Source organism: Eptatretus burgeri, chromosome 5, assembly GCF_056783735.1.
Source record: "Eptatretus burgeri isolate ZD-2024b chromosome 5, Ebu_testis_v1, whole genome shotgun sequence".
In the NCBI taxonomy this organism is placed as follows: Eukaryota; Metazoa; Chordata; class Myxini; order Myxiniformes; family Myxinidae; genus Eptatretus; species Eptatretus burgeri.
In genome coordinates, this window is record NC_140965.1 from 119,013,999 (window position 1) to 119,037,450 (window position 23,452).

The window sequence follows — 23,452 nt, forward strand, 5'->3', positions numbered from 1 at the left end:
TCTGGGCTGCTAAGTTATTTTCGATTCTGACTTGGTCAACTTTCAAGGGAACACATCTGTGAAGAAATATCTTATCCTACCATATTCGCATTATTAAATTCTGCCAAATGCCACCAAAAAGATCCCTGATGGGCAGAAACAAATCGAATGCAAAGAGAATGGCAGTCTTCAAGTCACTTGAGACTCGAGAGCAAACACAAGCTCAGGTTGAGGATCACCATGCAAGACAAACAGCCTCCAGGTCAGCGGAGACGACAGAACAGACACAGGTTCAGGTTGAGAATCAACGTGCAAGACAAGAAGCCTCCAGGGCAGCATGATGGGCACCTTAAGAAAGTGAAGCATTTTGATACAAGTCCAAGCGTATCTTGCAACGCACAAGATTAGTAATTCATACAAAACCGTAACGCTAACATTCCCCAATTTGTCATGCAGGAAATATTTATATACCCATTTAATTTCCTCGGGCAATGCTGGGTATTTCAGGTGGGTATTGTATTATGCTGTTGGTTGTCATCTCCATTTGGGTTTCATGAGGTGGGAGGAAGTACTGCCAGAACTCAAAATGTCCACCTTCTATTTTTCGGTAAAGGATCATGATTCATGAACCAAACTGTGAAGTTTCGTTCCCAGAGCCTCGTTCCAACAGGATCTTCACTGAACCTCTGACGGCCTCCACTTGTAGCTCGTTTGTAGTGATATTCCCTGGAATTATTTTACACTACTCGTTGAGGGTTTTCTTTGTCATTCCTGTACCTCTGACTTTCACTGGTGCAATTTCAGATTTCTTCGATTTCCAAGTCCTCTTGACCTCAGTTTCCAGATCTTGGTATTTAGTCATTTTCCTGATTTCTGTATCATTTAGTCCAAAGTCATTGGGAACTGAACCCTCGATCAACAATGCTGATTTTTTTTTTTCCTTTTTGTGGTTGAGCACTATGTCCGGACGCAGTGCTTTGTTTGTGATGTCCACACTTGATGGGATCATCTTGTCATACATGAGCATTACTTGTTCATTTTCAAGTATCGGATTTGGTTTGTGTTTCCATGATTGTTCTGGGACCGGGATATCCATTCACACTTGTGCCAATTGAGGTTTTAAACCATAAACAAATAATTTCTAAATGTGCTCCTATTTTTTTTTCTGATTTATGATAATTTAACAACAGCTTGTGCACTGCAGGCATGAAAATGGATTGTTTATAATTGCATTCTTATGAATATTTTTCCAAACCATTTGCTCTGTAGTTGATTTCTTCTGTTCCAAGGATTTGTGATGTATGATTCAGCTGAAATTGTTTAAAATCGATGCAAAGAGGTATTTTTTTTATTTTACTCCAACAGTATGTGCGTGCACGTTGGTAGGTATTACAAATAAACTTTCCATCCATGGCTGGTTTATAAAGGCTTTGTTGGTTTTTTGGTAATGGTAATGGTTGTCATAGCGAATGTGATGTAAGCTTCCTTCAAGCAATCACCACGAAAACCTCATTTGGCTGTTGCACCATTTAGAGATTAAAGAGCTGGATGAAGTGTTAATGGCTCTTGGAGCCATATTTTACTCCAACAAAGGGTTAGTGCCCAAAATGTTAGCTTCTTCTTGCTTGCCGTGGAGATTTGCATACATTGTTTAAAGTTCTATCATTCTGTCCATATGCAAAAACAACTTTCTTATATACTGTACTGTAACTATGTATATGTATATATGTATGTACGTGCAGCAACTTGTAATTAATTCCTTTTTTTTTTTTTTCCAAAAGCACCAGAGACTGGACCAGGACAAGTTTGCTGACCCCGACAGCATATTCCGTGTCCTCGGAGAGTGCGGCCTTATCTCGTTCTCAGACTACATCTTCCTCAGTACTGTACTATCTAGTGAGTCCCTACATTTCGTCTTCGTGATCAAAGTATGCCATTGAGATTGCATGTTTTGGTTGGTATTGAAAGAGTGTTGATGAGCATCATGGCCGATCTGGTTTATCGGTGTTTCTTCAGCCCCACAGCGGAATTTTGAAATAGCTTTCAAGATGTTTGACTTGAATGGAGATGGTGAGGTCGACTTGGAAGAGTTTGAGAGAGTAAGTTGTGAAAAATGCATCATAATATTGCATATTATGCTCGTTCCAGTTTGACCACCGATTTGGGTTAATACCCGAGGTGAAAATTGCTTTGTTTTAGTTCCTTTAGTCCATTGGGGATGTCTTGCTTTGTAACTCGGTTGAAAGGCTTTAAATTCAGTTGAGTAATGCTTTATTTATTCGGTTAACTTTATCTTCTGTGACATAAAAGAATTGCACTTGGCTGGTTGTAACAGGAAATGGAATTGGGGTCTGCAGTTCAAGCCCCGGGGGGGTTTCATGTGATTGCTGTTTGCTTTCAATGTGGGCAAAAACTGACTAAAGCATTTTCGGAAAAACAATAAAAACCTTTTTTTGTTTGTTTTTTTTTTTTTGTTGCCCTGTTGAGGTGTTCGGCAATTTGACAAGGTAACTATTTGTGATGGCCATTGGTACTCGATAACGACATTTTTCCTTTACGATGTGTATTTCATTTGCAGTTTTTACAAGATTGAAATGTGGAGTATCTTGGAGTTTTGTTTGTTTGTTTTGAAATGGAATTTTTATAAAGTAAAATAAATATCTACTTCCAGTACTTCATGAGTTATTGCACAGTTTTTGGAAACTTTTTTTTTTTTTGTCAGAGTGGAAGCTGTCATATTCCCGAGGACGTGTACATAGCCAGTGGAGGAAGTCATTTTTTGTCGCCTTTTGTCCAAAACTTTTTGTACTCAAAGTGCTTTTTCTTCGGGATGTCCTTCACAGGTAGTGGTCACCTCGATGTGGAACCAATCACTTGGACATTTACAGGCTTGATGCTTTTTGTGAACCCAAATTTTCATAAATATTCACGATATCCTTCCCTCTTTGTTAATATCTCCACTTTTTTCTTTTTTTTAAATATTGTAATCGGATATATATATATATATATATATATATATATATATATACATACATACATACATACATACATACATACATACATACATACATACATACATACATACATATACATACATACATACATACATACATACATACATACATACATACATACATACATACATACATACATACATACATACATACATACATACATATCTGTCCGGCGGAAATTCATAAAACCTGATATTTATAATCACCCCATCGCAACGAGGTGCCAGAGCAGTATCGCTTTGTGACTACCACCTGGGAAGGAGTCAAATACGAAAAAATGCAATTACCGGCACATTATAAAACTTTTCAGATGAAATTTTGTTTTGCAATTCGCATTGGGGGACGCATGAAAGATGTAACAATTTTCTTTTTTGTGATTCGACCCCTGGTTCATGTCCCAAAATGAAAACAGAAGATTTTATTTTTTTAATCTCAAAATTTGATATTTGGTCGTTTCTGGTGGAACTTTTTGACCTCTTTCAACTTTGCTTTAGGTGGGAAACGTGATGATTTGCTATGGTGCCCTATCGACTTTGTTCCTGTTGCATTTGCCGCCACCTTGATTTTTCACGATGTGAATTAAAGCATCAAACTTGTTGTTATGGTATTTAGTTACCAATACTATCAAGATAAACTCTCTCAAATGAAATGACATAAACACTACTCTGCCTTTGAAAAACAATTTTTTGAGCTCAAATTTGAACCAGATTTGTGTCTGCTTCCCACCTTTAATTGAGGTATTCATCCTAACACTCACTCCAGGAAAGTGATTAGTATGGTACTATTTCGTTTTTTTATTTCCTCTTCACATTTTGCTCTTTATGTAGTCTTTGCCATATTGAGGACTTGCAGTGAATTGCTAAGCATTCCTGTATTGATTGTTTGATTGTTGGTCCTCTTTCTTGGCAGGTCCAGAGCATTGTGCGGTCCCAGACCAGTATTGGCATGCGTCACAGGAACCGTGCGACCACTGGCAACACACTCAAGACAGGTTTTAATTCTGCGCTGACCACTTACTTCTTTGGAGAGGACCAGAAGGATAAATTGACCACTGATAAGTTTCTTGAGTTTCAGCGGAGACTGCAACGTGACATTCTGAAATTAGAGGTACAGCTTGGAGAATTGGTGTATTTTATTCTAATTTACTGGATTGGATTGCCTTCACCAATTTCTCTTATATTAATAGCCTTTCTTTAGCAGATTAAATGGTGTTGTCTGAGTGTTGTTCGTGTGAAAACTTTCCTCATTATATTTTTACATCTTATTCAAATCCCATGTTTGCCCAAGTGATGTGTATATATATATATATATATATATATATATATATATATATATATATATATATATATATATATATATATATATATATATATATATATATATATATATATATATATATATATACACGACTGGTCAAAAGTTTTAGAACACCCCCATTTTTCCAGTTTTCACTGAAATTTAAGCAGTTTAATGTGTCTATGTACTCTGAAATTAAAGCATAGCACAAATATACAATTGCAGATATAAAAGAAATCATGGAATCGTTTTGTTGAACAAAATTTAATCTAAATCTTTGACTCATCAAATGCGGAGTATCTTGGAGTTTTGTTTGTTTGTTTTGAAATGGAATTTTTATAAAGTAAAATAAATATGATTGTTCGGGTTAGTGTTAGGATTTGGGTTAGCATTTTTTTTTTTTTTTTTTTTGATATTTGGTCGTTTCTTTAGTCGTTTCTGAAACCGAAGATTTCAAATTTGATTCATCGGTCCATAAGACCTTCTTCCAGTTGTGTTAATAAACCCACGTACATCATAGGCACAGGGTCAACAAGGATGAGCTGTGAGATGATCGATGCCTGGTGGTTGGGAGAAAAGTCAATAAACCGTCGTGTTGACCTGAATCTCACATACCATGCACTTCGTAATCAACTAGAATACTAACCAAGGCCAAAATGTACAGACACTGCTATCGTCCTAAGTGCCACTACCAAAATAACCTGCTGCACTATCCCTCTTTAGCTACCTGGCATGCAGTAGACCACAGTGATGTATATATTTCCACCCCCCCCCCCCCCGTCAGCTGACCTCGCTTCATCCCACTCATTGTATGGAACCTCTCTGGAGTTTCGAATCTATCCTCTTGTTCCCACTTGTTTTTATATTCTCACTGCACAACCTCTTCTGGAATTCTGCATTCGGCCAAGGAAAGTGTTTCCAGTGTGATTGCCGTGGCCTCGCCCGCCCGTTTTGCACTCCATTAACCTCACCCCCATCATCACCATCCCCATCACCCTCCTTCTCCTTGACTCCCAATCGCCTGCTGATAACTACCAAATCCACCAAATATTGAAATCCCACTGCTCGAACTCAACAGCCGGGTCGACTAAAGGGATGCCCCCACCCTCTGCATTGGGGGTCGAAGGTCAAGGGTACCCCATCCCTTTAAATGCAGATGGCTTCAAACGGACTTGAGGCCGAGTGATGCCTACGGGTACATGACCACGGTCTTGGCGGGCCAGTCAAGCTCATGCCAAATTCAGTCAATCGATCCGGCAACAAATTAATTAAAAAGTTCCAAAACTCTGATATTCAAAGTTATGTCAAAATTGGAATGGGCCAGGTCTAAATCAAATCCGAAACGTGCTGATAACGTCTTAGCTGTATACAACGTGTACGTCCATTCTGGTCCTGTGGGTACTGTCCTGCCTCACTAAGCAGTGTGCTTTTCATGCTCATCCACCACCACCCCATTGATAATCCTCTCCACTCCACACTGATGATGGCCAGTGGTTCAGAATCGAATCTGTGGATTGATTTCACTTCTGAAGGGTTTGATTATAATTCCCCAAAAAGCTTTTTTTCGTCACTTGACTTTGCAAGAATTTGTGGACTTGGTTTCATGGTTTCATGTGAAGTTGTGGCTGGTTCATGGTTTCAGCATCTCTGAAGTTGCAGCTTAAATCCAAGAGAATATCACCATCTCAGCCGTGGCTGGATATTGGCAAGCTCAAGGATGAGAGGCTAGCTGAGGAGTTTGCGAACAGGCTGAATGGGGATTTGGGGGGAGTGGGACCTTTGGGGAATCCTGAAGAGTTGTGGAGTGCCTTCAAGACCACCATCATTGATGTTGCTGGTAGATGTCTTGAAACTCGCTGGAGGGCGAAGAAGAATTTTGTGTCAAGGAACACTGAAGACAATTGAGCCGAGTTGCAGGGGCAGGCTGAATGGCAGAGCTGAGCTGTTCACGGAGCTGAGGCGTAAAACTACGTGCACAAAGGGTGTGGAGGCCTATGTGCGAGGAATCTGTGAGGGGGTAGAGCATCACCTGTGGTCAAGTGATTCTCGTCCTGCTTGCAGGGGAATTCGCGCATTGTGTTCGTCCAAGCCCGTCACTCAGTGCACTGCAGTTAGGGAGTCGGGTGGTGGGCTCTTGACAGAGGAGTCCGAAGTGAAGGCCTGCTGGTCCAGTTACTTTGAGCGGCTGTACTAGGCTGATGCACCAACTGTCGAGTTGGATGTCATGGGTGTTACAATCCCCTTTGCTGACCCTCCAATCAACTGTGGTCCACCTTTGTTTCTGGAAGCACTGACTGCGGTGAACCGGTTGAAATGGGGTAAAGTTCCTGGGATCTGTGACATCCATGCTGAAGTTCTCAAGGCTGGTGGAAATGCTGCACTCATGTCATTGCATGCAGTTCTGTGCTCTGGCTGGAGCAGAGGCATCATCCCAACTGATTGGGAGAGGGGCCATGTTGTCCCTCTCCGGAAAGGGAAGGGTGATCGCCAAGACTGCTATAACTACCGAGGGGTGACGCTGCTCTCAGTGCCGGGCAAGGTCTTTGCTCGGATAATTCTTGATAGGGTTCGCCACCATCTGCTTCAGCACCAGCGTCCAGATCAGTGCTTTACACCAAGTCGGTCAACGATTGACCGTATCCTTGTTCTTCGGGTCCTCACCAAACGGAGACGAGAGTTTCGGCAGGGCTGCTTGCAGCCTACATTGATCTCTGAAAAGCGTTCAATTCAGTGGATCGGGATGCCCTCTGGAGGATTCTTGGTCTTCGTGGGGTGCCACCATAACTGATCAATCTGATGTCTGAATTATACACTGGTACTGAGATTGCTGTGAGATGTGGTGGTACCATCTCCGACTTATTTCCAGTTGTTACTGGAGTGTGTCAGGGGTGTGTACTGACTGCCACACTTTTAAGTACTTGCATGGACTGGATTCTGGAGAGGATGTCAGATAGATCAAGCTGTGGTGCATCGTTTGGGAATGTCAAGATCTCTGACTTTGATTCCGTAGATTATGCAGTCATCTTTGCTGAGACTCAAGATGTCCTTTTGGGGGCCCTCGAGGTGCTGAATGAGGAGTCAGAGCCGCTGGGATTACGGGTTTCCTGGGTAACAAACTAGGATCCAGGCTTTCAACGACATCTTGGAAGCTGCTGTCCTGTCTGTACCTGTTTGTGGTGAGGATGTTGAGGTCACAGAGAGATTCACTTACCTTGGCAGTGATATTCATGTCTCCACATGTTGTGAGCCAAAGGTCAATAGACACCTGGGTTGGACCTGGGAAGTCATGGATTCACTGGATCATGGGGTGTGGCATTGCCGGTACCTGAGCGGGAGGACAAATATCCGAGTTTTTACAGACTTGTTGCTTCCAGTCTTGCTCTGTGGATGTGAGACTTGGACTATGACCAAGGATCTGAGATGGAGCCTTAATTCCTTTGGTACCAGGTCTCTTCGGAGAATACTTGGCTATTGCTGGTTGGACTTTTTGTCCAATGAGCGGTTGCTGAGACTCAAATGAGATTTGTTGCCCGCATCGTCCGTGAGCATCAGCTGCGGATGTGTGGACATGTGGATCATTTTTCTGACGCTGATCCTGCTCACCAGATTCTCTAAACGAGGGAGCCTCGTAAGTGGAGGAGACCAATGGGCCGACCATGTGCCTTGTGGTTGCAACAGGTTGATCGGCATCTCAAGGAGATGGGGATGGGCCTTGCAATCTGCCTGAGGAATGGCCAGACGGAGGTCCCTGGAGTACCGGTGGAAAGTGGATGCAGTGATATGCTTCTCCGGTGCATGCTCCCATACCTGACATGACCTGGATGGCATGGTTGCTGCATTTGGTGATTATGAAATTCCCATTGAGGGATAATTGTCCCCAGTTCTCAACACTGCACCTCAAGTCCATGCTGCGTGTCTCTGGCTCCCTCTGCCTGATTCGATTGAGATGTGTGGTGTCTAATTGGTGTAATTCTGGACTGATTCTGGCCTTCCAGTCTGTACTGTTGCGGTTTTGGACGCGTAATCTGGTACAGAAGTCCCCAAAATAGTTGAGCATTACGGTCGCATTGAGGCTTCACCTGATTCAAACCAGGTGACGAACGACCGTACGACCTTAACAATGGCAGACAAGTCATATTTCCACAAGCGGTCAATTTCCAATGCATATCCTCAAAATGGGTTAACTCTCGAGATGAAAATAAGGTCCTCCCTCTCCCCCCTTTTTGCTGATGCCATCCTGATAACATTTGGTTCTTTCTCCGCTCGGCTCTTCTGACTTTGTTGTTGTTTAATTTGAATGGTTTTCTTTCTGTACGTTTTACCATGCATCCATCATCATGCATGTTGTTTATCTTCGTGAGGACTACCTTAATTGCTTAATTACATCTGGAAAGTTGTATTTCGTATTTGCTGGCCACCTTTATCGAAATGATCAGTCCATAACTGATTGTATTTGGGAAGATCTACATTCAAACGGCACCACCAGCTAGTATAGTTCGCCAGCAGACAAGGTCAGTCTAATTTGTGACCTCCTCGTGGTCTTGATTATCGACTATTCGGCCCACAGGCTGCCAATGACCCACCTCCGGTTAATCTCTCATAATGCAGGTTCCTTGCTCAACTACAGTCATTATTCCCTCTTCTCTTGCTTGTGGAACTAACTTCTTCAGTCTGTTTAATTCCATTTTACCCTCAGGGAATTCAAGATGCCTGCGGACCACAACGTCATATCACCCTCCCTCCCCACCCACTCCATATTCATGATCTTTTTCCTACCTTTGTTAATTCTCCAAGCTCACTCATTCCTTTCCATGTTATGTCCCTATCCCCCATTCCATGTTTTTTTTTGTTGTTGTTAAATTGCTGCTTCATCCGCAGTTTTCCCTTCCTATTATTTTTACCCCCTTCTTGCAATATTTGAGCTTCAGACAGCTTGTTCACCACTATTCCCTCCCCTCCCCCACCCTTTACTCCCACTCTAGGCCCCTCGCCCATTCTTCTTCCAAGTGTCCCTCCGTTTACTCTCTCCCCGTATGCTGTTGGCATTTCTCCGCTTTCCTCTGTTCTTTGTCCTGGTTCTTCCACGAGCCTCGACTTCAGAGAAAAAACAATTCTACTTTATTGTTGTCGTCCAGGCATGTGCATGCACTTATAAATCTGGAACTACATCACATGCCAGTGGATTTGAGTGTCATTACCCTCACTCCCGAAGGTGGACGGAGGTTATGTTTTCATGTCTGTCTGTTGTGTCGCCGAAATAGGTGACCCTTATTGTCAGTAATTCTGTCTGTTTGTTTGGATGTTTGTTCGTTTGTCATCAGCATAATTGGTAGTAAACGTGGGCCGATTTTGACCAAGCTCGGGTGGTAGGTACATCTTATGACCTCGTGCTTTGGAAATTGTGATGGTTGCTTGGGATGCTTTGGTTCCCTAGCAAAAACCGAAAACCCTTCAAAATCGGTACCGTTCACGCGAAATCAATTCCGAAAGCCATTATCGCACGTAGGGTAATGAAATTTGGCACGAATGATCTACGGGTGATGCTCTATCAAATATATTCCGGTTTTTGTGACATATGGAATACTTTACCCACAGTGCCCCCGACAATTAGTGTATGCGCGAAAATTGGCGAAAATTGATGGCCCCCTCGCGACCAGGTGAGTGCATCGATACGAATGAAACTTTGCAGGTTCATGGTACTCAATGAGTACTACAACTTTGCCTCAGGACATATTGACTGATTTCACTTAAGTCAGGGGTCAAAGGTCAATTAGTGCAATAATATGCGAGAGCTGGAGGTGCCTTCGTGCCAAATGCTACTCCTCCAAGGGTTATGGTCATATGGTCATGAAAATTCACACTCATCATCTGGAATGCATTGTGCACAAACTATCGAGCCGGATTTTCGATTTAGATCTTTGTTCACCCACAGCACCCCCTCAAACTTTGGGGATTTCCGATTTCAAACCGCATTTTCGGTACTTTTCCTTCAAATGGATACCGAGTAGTTATCAGTAGATGGAACTGGATGAGATTTGATATGCATAATCTTAAGGTGATTCCCTATCCGTTATATGACATCCATTTTGCTCGATATCTTATAGTTTCCATGCTCGGCGACCCATCCCCGCCTACCGGCTTGTCTGTCTGTCTCAAGTATTGTTATGGATGGATTCAGATTAAATTTGCTGGACAGGTTGGGTGTGCGATGAAGAAGAATTGATTTGATTTTGGTGAAAATCCAGATCCGGATGCAGATTCGAGAATTTTCTATTTTTTTTTTTATGTGATTCTTCACCATTGAGAGATGGCATGATGTTTCAATAAGTTGCGTACATTTTATGACAAAACTTGGTGGATGAGTTGGTTCGGTGACGAGAACAAGTCGATTAGATTTTGTTTCAGGTCCAGATGTAGAACCGACCTATCAGTGGGATACAAAACGTAAACTGCTCAACCCGGTGGAGGTATGCGCTCTACCGAGTGCCGTTCTAGTTAGCTCCGCCACTGAAGGTGAAGGAGGTTATGTTTTCACCCCTTTCTGTCTGTCTGTCTGTCTGTCTGTCTGTCTGTGTGTGTATGATATCTCAAAAAGTTGTTAAAGGATTCAGATGAAACTTGGTGGACAGGTTGGGTATGTCGCTAGGACGAATTCATTCGATTTTGGTGAAGATCCGAATCTGGATACGAGAATGATTTAATTTTAAAAGTGATTCTTCACCATCGAGAGATCGGGCCAAAAACGATATAGTCCTGTATGGCATGATATTTCAAAAATGTATTAGGCCTGATATGTTCTCGTGGATCAGGCATGACGTGGCGGAGGTAGTCCTCAACTGGGTTCCCATCTAGTTGGGGGTGTCTTTTTACGTGCACATTTGGGGGATGACAGATATTTGTGAAAATCTAAAATGATGTGTATGGTTCTTGGTAGGTAGAGATGCTTTTTATTTTGATATGCTGACATCTGTGTGCGTCATTTTTACCCCACAGTTTATGAGGCATGACCCTGTGGAAGGGCGCATCACTGAGCAACGCTTCGGGCACATGCTGCTCGCCTACAGTGGAATTGCATCCAAGAAGCTGAAACAAATGTACAAGCGATTGAAGAAGCATTTTGAGGACGGCCCTGTAAGTAGATCTGTGGACTTTTGTGTGAAACAGCGTGGTTAACATCGGTTCCATTTGAAAGGCCAAACACGCAGCAACGTTAGCACTAAACAGGCCGTCCTTGCACATTTTGTACAGTGTGTACCGATTCAATCTGCTATTTCACTGCGTGCACGATGAGCCAACGCACCACTCTCGTGATGGTATGAGTGCATTGGAATTGATATTGCTGTAATCGACATTTTTACAAGCTAATTGAGTGAGCTTGTATGGCTTTGTCTAACGGAGGAATTACTCATTTGATTTGCATTGTGTTACATCATCTCACTTCGTGTTATGCTCTTGTACATGCTGAGTGCAACGTGCTTAAAATGTATGACCCAAAGAAAATTTAGTGTGGGACTTGTCGGGATGGCGGCATTTGCAGTGTGAAAGTACAGATAAATGTTAGGTTTCTATCTGACATCGTTTCTGAATTTTGGACGAAGCGGGATGGTGTGTCTAAGGTCTTGCTTGTGGAAGAAGGGGGTCCCCAACAGGATACTGAAAGGCCAGACGACAGCAGAGCTGGGAGGGGTGTTGGTGTGTGCATGCCTCGTGGCTTATTGCAGGCAACGGTTGAAATCCAGAACCCAAATCCATTTTGTGGACGGAGATCTCACGTTGCGCTTTCACAGTTGCAAACGAGTTTTCAGACATTTATACCGATGTGCTATCAATCTTGAGTGGAAAGAATCCAAATCGCATCGCAAACATAACATCTGCGGCTCAGAGTGCCCATTAATATCCACTATTGAAAATCCAGCTCACTATTTTATTGTGATCCTGTGTTCAAAGATGGTCATGTTCATTTGCAGCCTCACTCTTATGAGATTAATGTGAATGTCAGACTTGTCTGATTGGCTTCCGTGAACACGCTGACATGTTTGATGTGCGCCGGTGTGGTTCCATTTCACCGAGTGTCTGTCTCGTGCAAAGGGTGTGACATTTGAGGAAGTCCAAAACTTCTTCACTTTTCTGAAGAACATTAACGATGTGGACACGGCGCTCACCTTTTACCACATGGCTGGTGCTTCGATTGATAAGTGTGAGTGCAACTCGTCGGTTCGACAATTGTTTGGAGATGGTAATTTTGTTTTGACAACATGGGAATTGCACGTGGCCATGTCTTCAGATGCTTATTGTGTTGAACATGTTTTCGATACCCGGGTGTAGGTTGCATCGTTTTGCTCTTTTGTTCTCATAAAGGAAATTATCCATTTAAAAAGCATTTGTTTCTTTTGTTGCGTCATCAGTGATACGTACATGTACTCACACACACACACACACGCACATAGTGTGAAAGTTTTGTGCCCCGTGGAAAATGAAGCACAAAAGATAGGATTAAACTAGTTATGTCTCAGTATTCGCTTTTGCTCTGAACAATAGGCTGTATTTATCTGGGCAGACATGTGTTGTGACGGTTAATTAGTTTAAGTGCACGTCCTTTCCCCTCTATATTCTGGACTTGAGCCATTTCTCGCATGCCACACATGGACTTGACATGAGGACCATTGGTGTGAGGATCCATATATATGTACAATATATATATATATATATATATATATATATATATATATATATATATATATATATATATATATATATATATATATATATATATATATTCTTGCAGTTGGTGTGAGAAACTTCTGCAGTTAATCCAAAGACTCAATAGCTCAGCGGGCTGTCACTGGGTCAGCAAATTGGTCCTTGTGGTTGTGGACATTTTTTTTTTCACACAAGCTCGATACAGGAACACACACACACATACACGCACACACACACACACACACGCACACACCGAGTGTGTTTATTCATCAATGTTATTACAAAATCAACACGAGAGTCAAGTCATAAGTGATTGTACCATCTAACTATTCTTGAGTGGAGATTTTTCTCTTCCTTTTTTTTTTTGTTTGTTTTTCCACTTCTGTGCTTACATTTTGTCATGCATGTGCAATCCTTTTCACACCTTTACCTTTCTGCGTTTTGCTGTACTTCTCCATACCTACCCATCACTCCACACATAGTGACTGCTGTTACATTGCTGAATCGATACCATAATGTCAAAATGACAGTATAACTCGTAGTTCAACATGTGTCCAAATGTTTAAGTTTGGGCTCTGTGCCGCAAGCCATTTCAGATGTGTTCATCCTTTTCCATGAGAATTTCTAAGAACACGCAGCACCATTATCGACATTCTTACGGACTTGCATTTTATAGGTCCACTCGCCAAATATTGTTCAAAAGCCTGTAGTCCCAGCCTGTCCAAAACGTCTCAAAATGAAACCTATTCAAAACAAATTATGCAGTGCATTGTGGGGAATGCTGAAACATGCAGGTTGAAATGGTTCATTTTGACTGTGTCTCATCTGAAAACTTTTCTGAGAGATCGATTAACTCGACCTGGTGGTGTAAAATGATTAGAGCGTCTGCTATGGGTGTGGCTGGTCGACAGTGCTTACCCCTGCCGAGTCAGACCAGAGACTTAAGAAATGGTACGTGCTACTTCCCTTGCTTGATGCTCAGCATTTCAAAAGGATGGAGTGCAGACAAAGAACCATCGGTTGGTAATCATAGCTCAGGCTTGATTGGCCAAACAGCCTCCGCCTGGGTTGATGTTTCTTGTTAGCATATTCATACCAATTTATTTATATTTATATTTGGGATTCAAAATCGTGTGCTCTTTATATTCCAGTATTGCTTGACGGTGTACCTGCCTTCAAGCTATCAAACCTGCATTCGATTCCCAACTTGACAATGAACTCTGATTATTATTAAAAAAAAAAATTGTCAAGCAGGCAATTGCAAAGTAAAGTGTGCTTTCCACTTCGATGAACGTTAAACTGTGCGTCCCATCCGCTAGCATTAATTGGTAAACGATAAAGATCGCCGGTGTGTTCTGCAAGGAGCAGGTGAGTTCTCATTGGCACCCTGAACAAATTAATTCGGCCAAAAATTACCTTTGGTCAGACATTGGAACCTGTACAGCAGGTTCATGAAAGACTTGATTCAAACTCACCCACCACCCCCCACCTCCACCCCACGGTAACCCTCACAAGGTGGATTGAGCAGTTACAGGAATAGTAGTAGCACAGTAATCACATTCATAGTAGTTGTTCTATCGTTCATTATCTTGCCAAAACGAAGTTTTTGCAGGATGTGTTGGTCAGCTTGTATATTTTTATTTATTTATTTATTTATTTATTTATTTATTTATTTATTGTTTGTCTGTAATCATGTATCGATCACTCTGCAGAGCACAGTTATCATTGGAAATTTTTGTAACTTCGCATATCAGAGGCCTATAGAGGTCCCTTTCAGCACATAAAATTTTCAAGGTCAAAGGTCAAGGTCACTTTGTCGCAAATCAGGGGAGTCGACGAAACCCTTATTTTTTGAGTAATTTTGATCGGATCTTTTTCAAACTTCATGGGAATATAGTTCATGGTCTGGCGCTCGGCTGATTAATTTTTGGTGGCAATCGGCCTTGACCTTCATGGTTAGCGCTGGAGGTCGAAAGTTTTTGACCCCAAGGTCAAATTTTGAAATCGTAGATACCATATCGAGTAATACCTCATATGAAAGCGCTTGATAAGTGCTTTCCAGATCTGTCAAAAGTTTGACGCTATGACGTCATTTGATGACGTCATGACGAAAAAATGGATTTTTCATGAAAATTTTGTTTCCTCAGTTCTCATCAAAATCTCTTGATATTTCATGTGCAACGGTCCTGGAGAGATACCATTAACCTTATGAAAATATATAGGTCAAGGTCACAAAAAGGTCAAGCATCAAGGTCGACGAAACCCTTATTTTTTGAGTAACTTTAATCGAATAAATAAGTCACTCATGTTCACATTTTGGCAAGATACTGGTCACCCTAGGGGTGACATTGGTTTTTTTTGTTTTGTTGTTGAAACTATTTGAATGTGTTCTGGCAACAATTCTAAGGTTCATAAAGTACTTTTTCCTCGACAAGTCAATTTTATTTTTCTTTTCCTTTATTATTATTTTTTAATGCAAGCTGAATCTTGTCGTGTGTGTGTGTGTGTGTGTGTGTGTGTGTGTGTGTGTGTGTGTGTGTGTGTGTGTGTGTGTGTGTGTGTGTGTGTGTGTGTGTGTGTGTGTGTGTGTGTGTGTGTGTGTGTGTGCGCGCGTGCAAAAAGACGTATGTTCCCATCATAATAGTTTGTGGCTGAACAGCCAGTATTCAGGTTGTGTTCACATATATGCGGCACGTGATTGACATCGAAGAGTTTTCAGGATCAAGTTTTGATGTGTTGTCACGTGTAATCTTTGTGGTGAATGTGAAAATCAATTTCTCAACCCGACGACGACTTGGTAATACTGCATCAATGTAACTGCCTACCTCGTGCTTCTTTGTTCATCTATCCGGTCGGTGATCCATGAGGCCTGTACTTGCGGATTATAAAACCTGGAGTGATGCGTAAATAATAGTTTATGGCTCGCACCATTTTAATTCCGTTGTGCTGTGCGCAAGTTGATTTGATGTAATTAACATTTTTCAACATGAGTGGTTTCCATGGTCCAGGTTGAAAAAGACCGACTGGTGGCGATAGTGTTGACGCTGTGAAATTACAAGGTTGAAGTTTTAATTAATATTTGGCCTTCACAATTGCTGGGAGAGTGATTCGTCATTCAATATCCACGTCGTTAAAAAAAAAAAAAATTGAAACCATTGAGCGAGACGTTGCAAGTGATGAGATTTTTTTTTTCAAACCACACTTTGTATCCTGTTCTATAACTTGATACCTGAAAAGCAACTTTTTTGAGTTTTCCTTTTGATCTTCCCTCCAGTGACCATGAAGCAAGTAGCACGGACTGTGGCAGGAGTCGAGCTGTCGGATCACGTCTGCAATGTTGTTTTCGCACTTTTTGATAGTGATGGTAAGTGTTTCATTGATTTGCACACCTTTACTGTAGAAGGCAATCCTAGGCCAGTGAGGATACCACATCTGCCTGAGTCACATGGGCTTTATATTGTAGAAAATTTGTGAGGGGGGGTGGGGGGTGGGGTTGACGACGTTGTTTGAGGGTGGTTTAACAGATGTAGAAAAGATCATGGTTTTGGTTGGGGGATGATCTGAGATGTTGGTGAGCAGCTGTTTTTGAAGACCTGCAGGGAAGAATGAAATTGGAGCATTTGTGGAAGTTAGTACCATTGGTGGGGAAAAAGAACCAATGAGTGGAATTGAGCAGTGATTCCAGATTTTGGGAGTTTCACCTGAATGGGGATGCTGACGGGCCGCACGCGTCCTGCAGAACCATGAAGTGGGGGTGGTGCTGGTGGGAAGAAAGCATAGAAATAACATAACAGAGGGTGTGAGACCAGAAAGGAGGGAGTTAAAGACACTGACCACCAACCCATCTGTGATGTGAAAGTGATAGGCCCATGGACTCGGCTTCATTACGTGAGATTCCAATGATCCTGAAGGTCTTAGTTTCGACAATGTCGAGCTGAGCAAGGTGTGAGGCAGGGGTGCCAGCCCTGAGAGGGGGAGCAGGATTCCATGCTGCAGAATAAGGCTTTGTAGGTGAATAGGAGTTTAGCTGTGCCAAGGAAGGACTTTGTACAATGGAGAATGCCTCGTCTGCAACTGGCTTTAGAGGCCAACTTTTAAATGTGGTGTGCCCAAGAAAGATCATGGCTGATAGTGAGACCCAGGAGTTTGAGTGACCAAACATGCTCAAGAGGATTGTTGAGAAAGTAGATTGGAGGGAGAGAGAGAGATATTGAGAGTGTGAGATTTGTCCGTATTGAAAGACGTATTCCGAATGTTTGACCAGCTTGTGATTTTGTCAAGGTCTGAAGAGAGGTGGAGGCTGCTGCATATCTGTCTGAAGGATGAGGGATGTCATGGCAGAGGGTGGAGTCATCATCAAATAGATAAAGAGGATTTTGCACAGAATCAGAGAGATTATTGATGAAGATCAAGAATACAACTGGACCCAGAACACTGCCTTGGGGCACTCCAGCCTTGACAGGGAGAGGAGTTGAAAGGATTCCGTTGAGTGCCACACTTTGTTTACAAGAGTAGAGGACATCAGAAAGCTATGTGTGGAGTTGGCCTTGGAATGCCATAGGCAGACAGTTTGGAGAGTAAGGAAGGAGGATGCGAGACTATTCAAAACCACAAGATATGTCCAGAAAGACTGTCTTGATCTCATGTTTGACATTGAGGGCCTCCATCCATTGTTGGAAGAGTAGAAGCAGCACGTCCAAGGTTGAGTCAGGTCAGGTATGGGAGCATGCGCTGAAGCAGCGCGTCGCTGCGTCCACTTTCTGCCGGCACTCCAGAGGCATCCATCTGGCCATCCCCTTGGCAGATTCCTAGCCCATCCCCATCTCCTTGAGATGCTGATCAACCCGCTGCAACCATGAGGCACGTGGTCAGCCCATTGGCCTCCTCCACTCACGAGACTCCCTCGATGAGAGAATCTGGTGAGCAGGATCAGCGTCTGGAAAACGAGCCACATGTCCATACAGCTGCATCTGACACTCGTGGATTATGCAGGTAACAAATTTCATTTGAGTTTCTCACTGCACCCGCTCGTTGGACACAAAGTCCGAACAGCGATAGCCAAGGATTCTCCCAAGAGACCTGGTACCAATGGGAATTATATCTCGGTCTCAGATCCCTGGTCAGAGTCCAAGTCTCACATCCATAGAGCGAGACTCGAAGCACCAAGGACCTGAAGACTCAGACTTTTGTCTTCCTACACAGGTACCGGCAGCGCCACACTCCATGATCCAGTGAATCCATGACTCCCCAAGCCTGACCCAGGCATCTGTTGACCTCTGGCTCACACCCAGCAGAGACATGAATATCACTGCCAAGGTAAGTGAATCTCTCCGTGACCTCAACATCCTCACCACAAATGGGTGCAGACAAGATAGCAGCATCAAAGATGTCATTGAAAGCTTGCATCTTAGTTTTGACCCAGGAAACCCTTAATCCCAGCAGCTCCGATTCTTCATTCATCACCTCGAGGGCCCCCAAAAGGATTTGGGATGGTAATGATTGTTTTGTTGTTTTTTGTCTATTTTGGGGGATAGTTTGGGATATCCAGAGATATCCCAAACAATGCACCGCAGCTTGATCTCTCCGACATCCTCCCCAGAATCCAGAGCATCCAAGCACTGAAAAATGTGGGGGCCAGTACGTACCCCTGATTAACTCTTGTCTGCATTCGGTGAGGACCCGAAGAGCAAGGAAGCGGTCAATCATTGACCTCTTTGGTGTAAAGCCTGACTGCTCTTGCCGCTCGTGCTCAAGCAGATGGTGGCGAACCCTATCAATAATTATCTGAGCAAAGACGTTGCCCGGCACTGAGAGCAGCGTCACCCCTTCGTAGTTGTTGCAGTCCTGGCGATCGTCCTTCCCTTTCCAGAGAAGCACAACAATGCCCCTCTTTCAGTCAGTTGGGATGATGCCTGTGTTCCAGGAAGAGCACAGAACTGCATGCAATTACACGAGTACAGCATGTCCGCCAGCCTTGAGAAGTTCAGCATGGATGCCACAGATCCCAGGAGCTTTACCCCATTTCAATCTGTTCACCGCAGCCTGTGTTCCAACAAACGAAGGTGGATCAGTTGATTGGAGGGTCAGCAATAGGGACAGTAACACCCCTGATATCCAACTCATCAGCTGGTGGATCAGCCTGGTACAGCTGCTCAAAGTAACCGGTCCAGTGGGCCTCCACGTCGGACTCCTTTGTCAAGAGCCCACTACCCTCCACTCTAAGTGCAGTTGACCGAGAGACTGGCTTGGATGAATGCAATGCGCGAGTCCCCCTGTAAGCAGGACGTGAATCACTTGACCACAGGTGATGCTCTACCCACTCACAGATTCCTCGCACATAGGCCTCCTTGTCCACCCTTTGTGCATGTACAGTTTTATGCCTTAGCTCCCTAAACAGCTCAGCTATGCCATTCAGCCTGGCACTGTGGCTCTGGTCAATGGTATCCAGTGTCCCTTGAGACAAAATTCTTCTTCGCCCTCCGGTGAGTTCCAAGACATCTACTGGCAACATCAAGGACGGTGGTCTTGAAGGCACTCCACAACTCTTCAGGACCTCCCAAAGCACCCAGACTCCTCAAATCTCCACTCAGCCTGTTCACAAACTCCTCAGCTCTCTCTCATCCTTGAGCTTGCCAAGATCAATCCTAGGCTGGGATGGTACCATTCTCCTGGATTTAAGCTGCAACTTCAGAGTTGCTATAACAAGTCGGTGGTCGGTATTGAGGAACTGAGCACGCTGGTAGACCCTGCAGTTCTGGCTCATCCTCCAGCGACCATCAATGAGCTGTTTTATGAGTCACCATGTGTGTTTGTTGTGGTGGTTAGGGATTAAAGCGAAGTCCAATGTCTTTCTTCAAAGCTATATTGTATTTTCATATTTTTCTGTGTACAAATTTGGACTCCACTTATTGTGCCATCCTCCCAACTTAAAATCAAAACATAATTAAATTTGCATCATCCATAACACACTCGTACTATGAGTATGATAATATGCTAAAGTACAGGTCCAGGGAAGGGTCGTGGTTCAAGTTGTAATTCAGTTCCTTTTCTTTTTCCGACATTGTCTCAGGCTCATCGAGGAACTTTTAGATGTATTCCATGAACAGGAAACGTCATTTTTCACATTCATTAATTCTGATGTTAACAGACAGTGATGCAATCGACATATGACATGTGATTTGAATCTGAGATCCCAGCATCAAGAGCTCCATGCCTAGATTTGAATGGCAAACAAGCCAATGTAAACTTTCCCATGAATTTTTTTTTTTAGTTGGTGAAATGTAAAAATTCTCTCATTATTTTCAATTTTAATAATTTTGTGGGATCTTAAATTTTTTTTTGAAACCTCCCTCTCAAAGATGCGTATGAAATGATAAAACTGTGAAGGCAAGTGACCTTCACTGCGCTGTTGGAAAAAGTTTTATATTTTTACAAACTTTATGTTATCAATACACATTTAAATATTTCCATCAGAAATGTAAATCCAGGGGAATACAATGTGACACAATAAAAAAAGTTTTTGTTTGTTGTGTCATTGTGAATTTTCACCAAAAATGACTTTAACAGCACTGTGTGTATATGAAATGAAGAGTTTTGTTTTTAGGGGGTTTTTTTTTCATAAGAAAAGTTCAAAAACGTTTCTCCGGCTTTATACGATTGCTTTACAATGTCGCACACCAATACTATTGCGTCATCACAACGTATAAACATGCAAGAGTTAGTGCGACAGACACGATCCACTATACTTATTTATTGTCTAAGTGGTGTACGTACTATGTAGATGCAAATAATTCTGGAGTTCTGGTAGCTGCCAAATATGCAGAGTGCGCTCACAGCCTCTGCAGCCTGGACCACCCAATCAGAGTTTGGAAAAAAAACAAACACCACACCACACCACGAAACAAGAATAAACCTGTATGAGTGCTTGTTGAAAAGTAATGCCTCCTATTCGTTTTTTCTCCAAAACATGTAAAGTTATTCAAATGAAACAAAGGGCAGTCCAGACATTAGCTCTTCTCGCCCGCCGATGGGTCATGATTCTGACATGAGTTAAATTTGTGGTCAAGATGGCAGAGAGTAATCAAGATGGCAGAGAGCAGCACGACAACGTCAAAGTGGTTCAAGCTGTGTGTGCAGTTATTGAGTTTATAACAGCAGAAAACGTACCTCTTATCGACGTTCATTGGCGAATGAAAGTTGTGTAAAGCAATTTATTGCATTGATGTGTGTCTGTCGATTGAGCTCGGTGTACAAAAGACAGTGATGCAGGATAAATCATCACCCAGTGGTGAGAAGAACTAATTTGTGGACTGTGCTTTGTTTAATTTGAATATCTTTTCCTGTTTTGGAAAAAAAACTGGAGGCATTACTTTTCAACACGTGTGTGTATTGTTGCTTCTAGTTGCTGCAAAGCATAAAAGCGCGCCACCGTGTGTGCGTGCGTGTGCGAGTGCATGTTGGTCAATGCAACTGTTTGGCCAGAAGAGCCTTAAAAAATACTGTATATAGGTGCACTGTGTTGATAAAAAGGTGTTGTACGAGGACATGTTGAAATGTAATGCCTCCAATCCTCATTTTCACGGTTGACACTGTTACTTCATCAAAAAAAAGAGGTATTCCGGCCAAAAAATAAAAACAGTGCAGCCAAAGTGGCTGGAAACCTGGTAATTTTTGCAACGGCATCACAGCCACACAAGAGGGCATCGATGGCAGTGGCAGTTGTTGATTTTGTGCCCTGCTCAGAACGACTGAGCCATCCACCTGTATTCCTGGATTTTTGTGGGTAACTGGACCACAACCTGTGTGAACTTTCAATCTAAACTTTTTAATTTTGAAAATGAACACCATTGATTATATTTCATCATAGAAGAGATGCAGGGTTAAAAATGAAAATGCAGGGTGGCCCTCTAGTTTTGAGGGGCCTTATTGGTGAGGAGGAGGGAGGACATGGTGGAGGAATGAGCTTGAGTGTTGGTGGTGGGGGGAGATGAGAAGCAGTGGAAAAGAAAACGATTAATGGTGGCATCGTGTCTGACGTGCTTACAGAAAATGGTGAGTTGAGCAACAAGGAGTTTGTGGCCATTATGAAGCAGCGCCTCATGAGAGGACTTGAGAAACCCAAAGACATGGGATTTACGCGTCTCCTCGAGGCCATGTGGAAGTGTACCAAGGAAGCAAGTTGGCAGAAGATTTCAACATTAAATTGAAGGAAATGAGTTTGTCTGAAAGCATCGCTTTCTGATTTGCTTTGGTGGGTGTGGTATATTGTCATGCCCTGGGATAGATTCTCAAGCTTTGTAAGTTGTGCCTCCGGAATATAATTTAGAACGACAATGTGCTGCCAAACCATTTCCGGGTCAGAATGAAAAGGAATGATGTTTGTTATTGTAAAGGGAAACATTTATTTGCAAAGCAAGTCTGTCGATTCATTGGGTAAATGTGTGCCATTATCATCTGCTTCATGATTTTTTTTGATTTTGATTGCCGTGACATTTCTAACCTGTCTCAATTACTTTTGTCACCCTTTCTTGAAAAGATGGAAGAAGCTGTTGTAATTTGGCTGTCGGTCTCCCCACACAAATATCAACTTTGTATTTCATACCTTTGGTGTGTAAAAGAGGACATGGAGATCTTTACCCCACAATAGTCTCGATTATTTTGTTTAATACTATTTTGTTGATCATTGTACATGATATAATAATCGAAATACCCATCTCCCTCCCCCCCCCCACCAGAATCCTGCACCTTTCCCCTCGATTTGGCAACACTCACCTGGGATAAATGACAGTTTTGTTGATTTGAAATTTGTTTTTCTGACTGGTTATTTTATTTTTAGCCACAAGTAAAGTGCTAATGCACTGTTGTATTCAGTCACTGAACCAATCACATTGTTACTCGGCTTGCCATGTCATTCAGAGTTAGTTTATGCCTTAGATATGATGTAGGGGTAGTGTTTCAGTTCAGAAGTGAGAATGCGTCACACAGATGAAGATGAGATCGGCAGTTTTCGGGAATGCCGACGGTGGGATTTCTTAGGACTTTTGATTGCAGAACCTCTCATCAGATCAATGTTCCCTTTGTCCTTATTAACACTTGGTGGATGACCACTGTTGTCTATATTTTTATTTTTCACGCTTCCATGTGCTTGGAAGTTCGACACAAACCACTGAATGCTCCCATTGGAAGGTCCATTATCGGTGTGAACATTGTAATACTGACAGTATTGTCGGCCCACTTGCATGTAGGATTTTGTGTTAAACCAAAAATTCATGATTTTCACATTTTGTTCCACTGTGAACACCGTAGTTAACGTTAGGTCCGACTGACTACTTGTTCGAAATGGCATACCACTACCATCATAACCTGCAAGAGAGACTGGTTTCGCATAATAAACAAGAACAAGGACAAATGTGTCCAAGACCAACGTCCTAAAGGTTTTGTCTTCACCAGAAGAGGAAGAAGAA

General features: G+C 42.6%; 1 protein-coding gene across 4 annotated transcripts in view; it reads left to right on the top strand.

The window, feature by feature from the left end:
• MICU1 (mitochondrial calcium uptake 1) overlaps nt 1-22,871 on the top strand; it is an 89,766-nt gene extending 66,895 nt beyond the window's left edge. For all 4 annotated transcript variants that reach the window (XM_085883493.1, XM_085883492.1, XM_085883491.1 and 1 more), the window contains exons 6-12: nt 1,761-1,875; nt 1,996-2,078; nt 3,903-4,100; nt 11,283-11,420; nt 12,378-12,486; nt 16,264-16,353; nt 22,035-22,871. In XM_085883493.1, the coding sequence (XP_085739619.1) occupies nt 1,761-1,875; nt 1,996-2,078; nt 3,903-4,100; nt 11,283-11,420; nt 12,378-12,486; nt 16,264-16,353; nt 22,035-22,195 (894 nt within the window). In that variant the 3' untranslated portion in view covers nt 22,196-22,871. The remainder of the gene's footprint in view (nt 1-1,760; nt 1,876-1,995; nt 2,079-3,902; nt 4,101-11,282; nt 11,421-12,377; nt 12,487-16,263; nt 16,354-22,034) is intronic.
• The last annotated feature ends 581 nt before the right edge of the window (nt 22,872-23,452 follow it).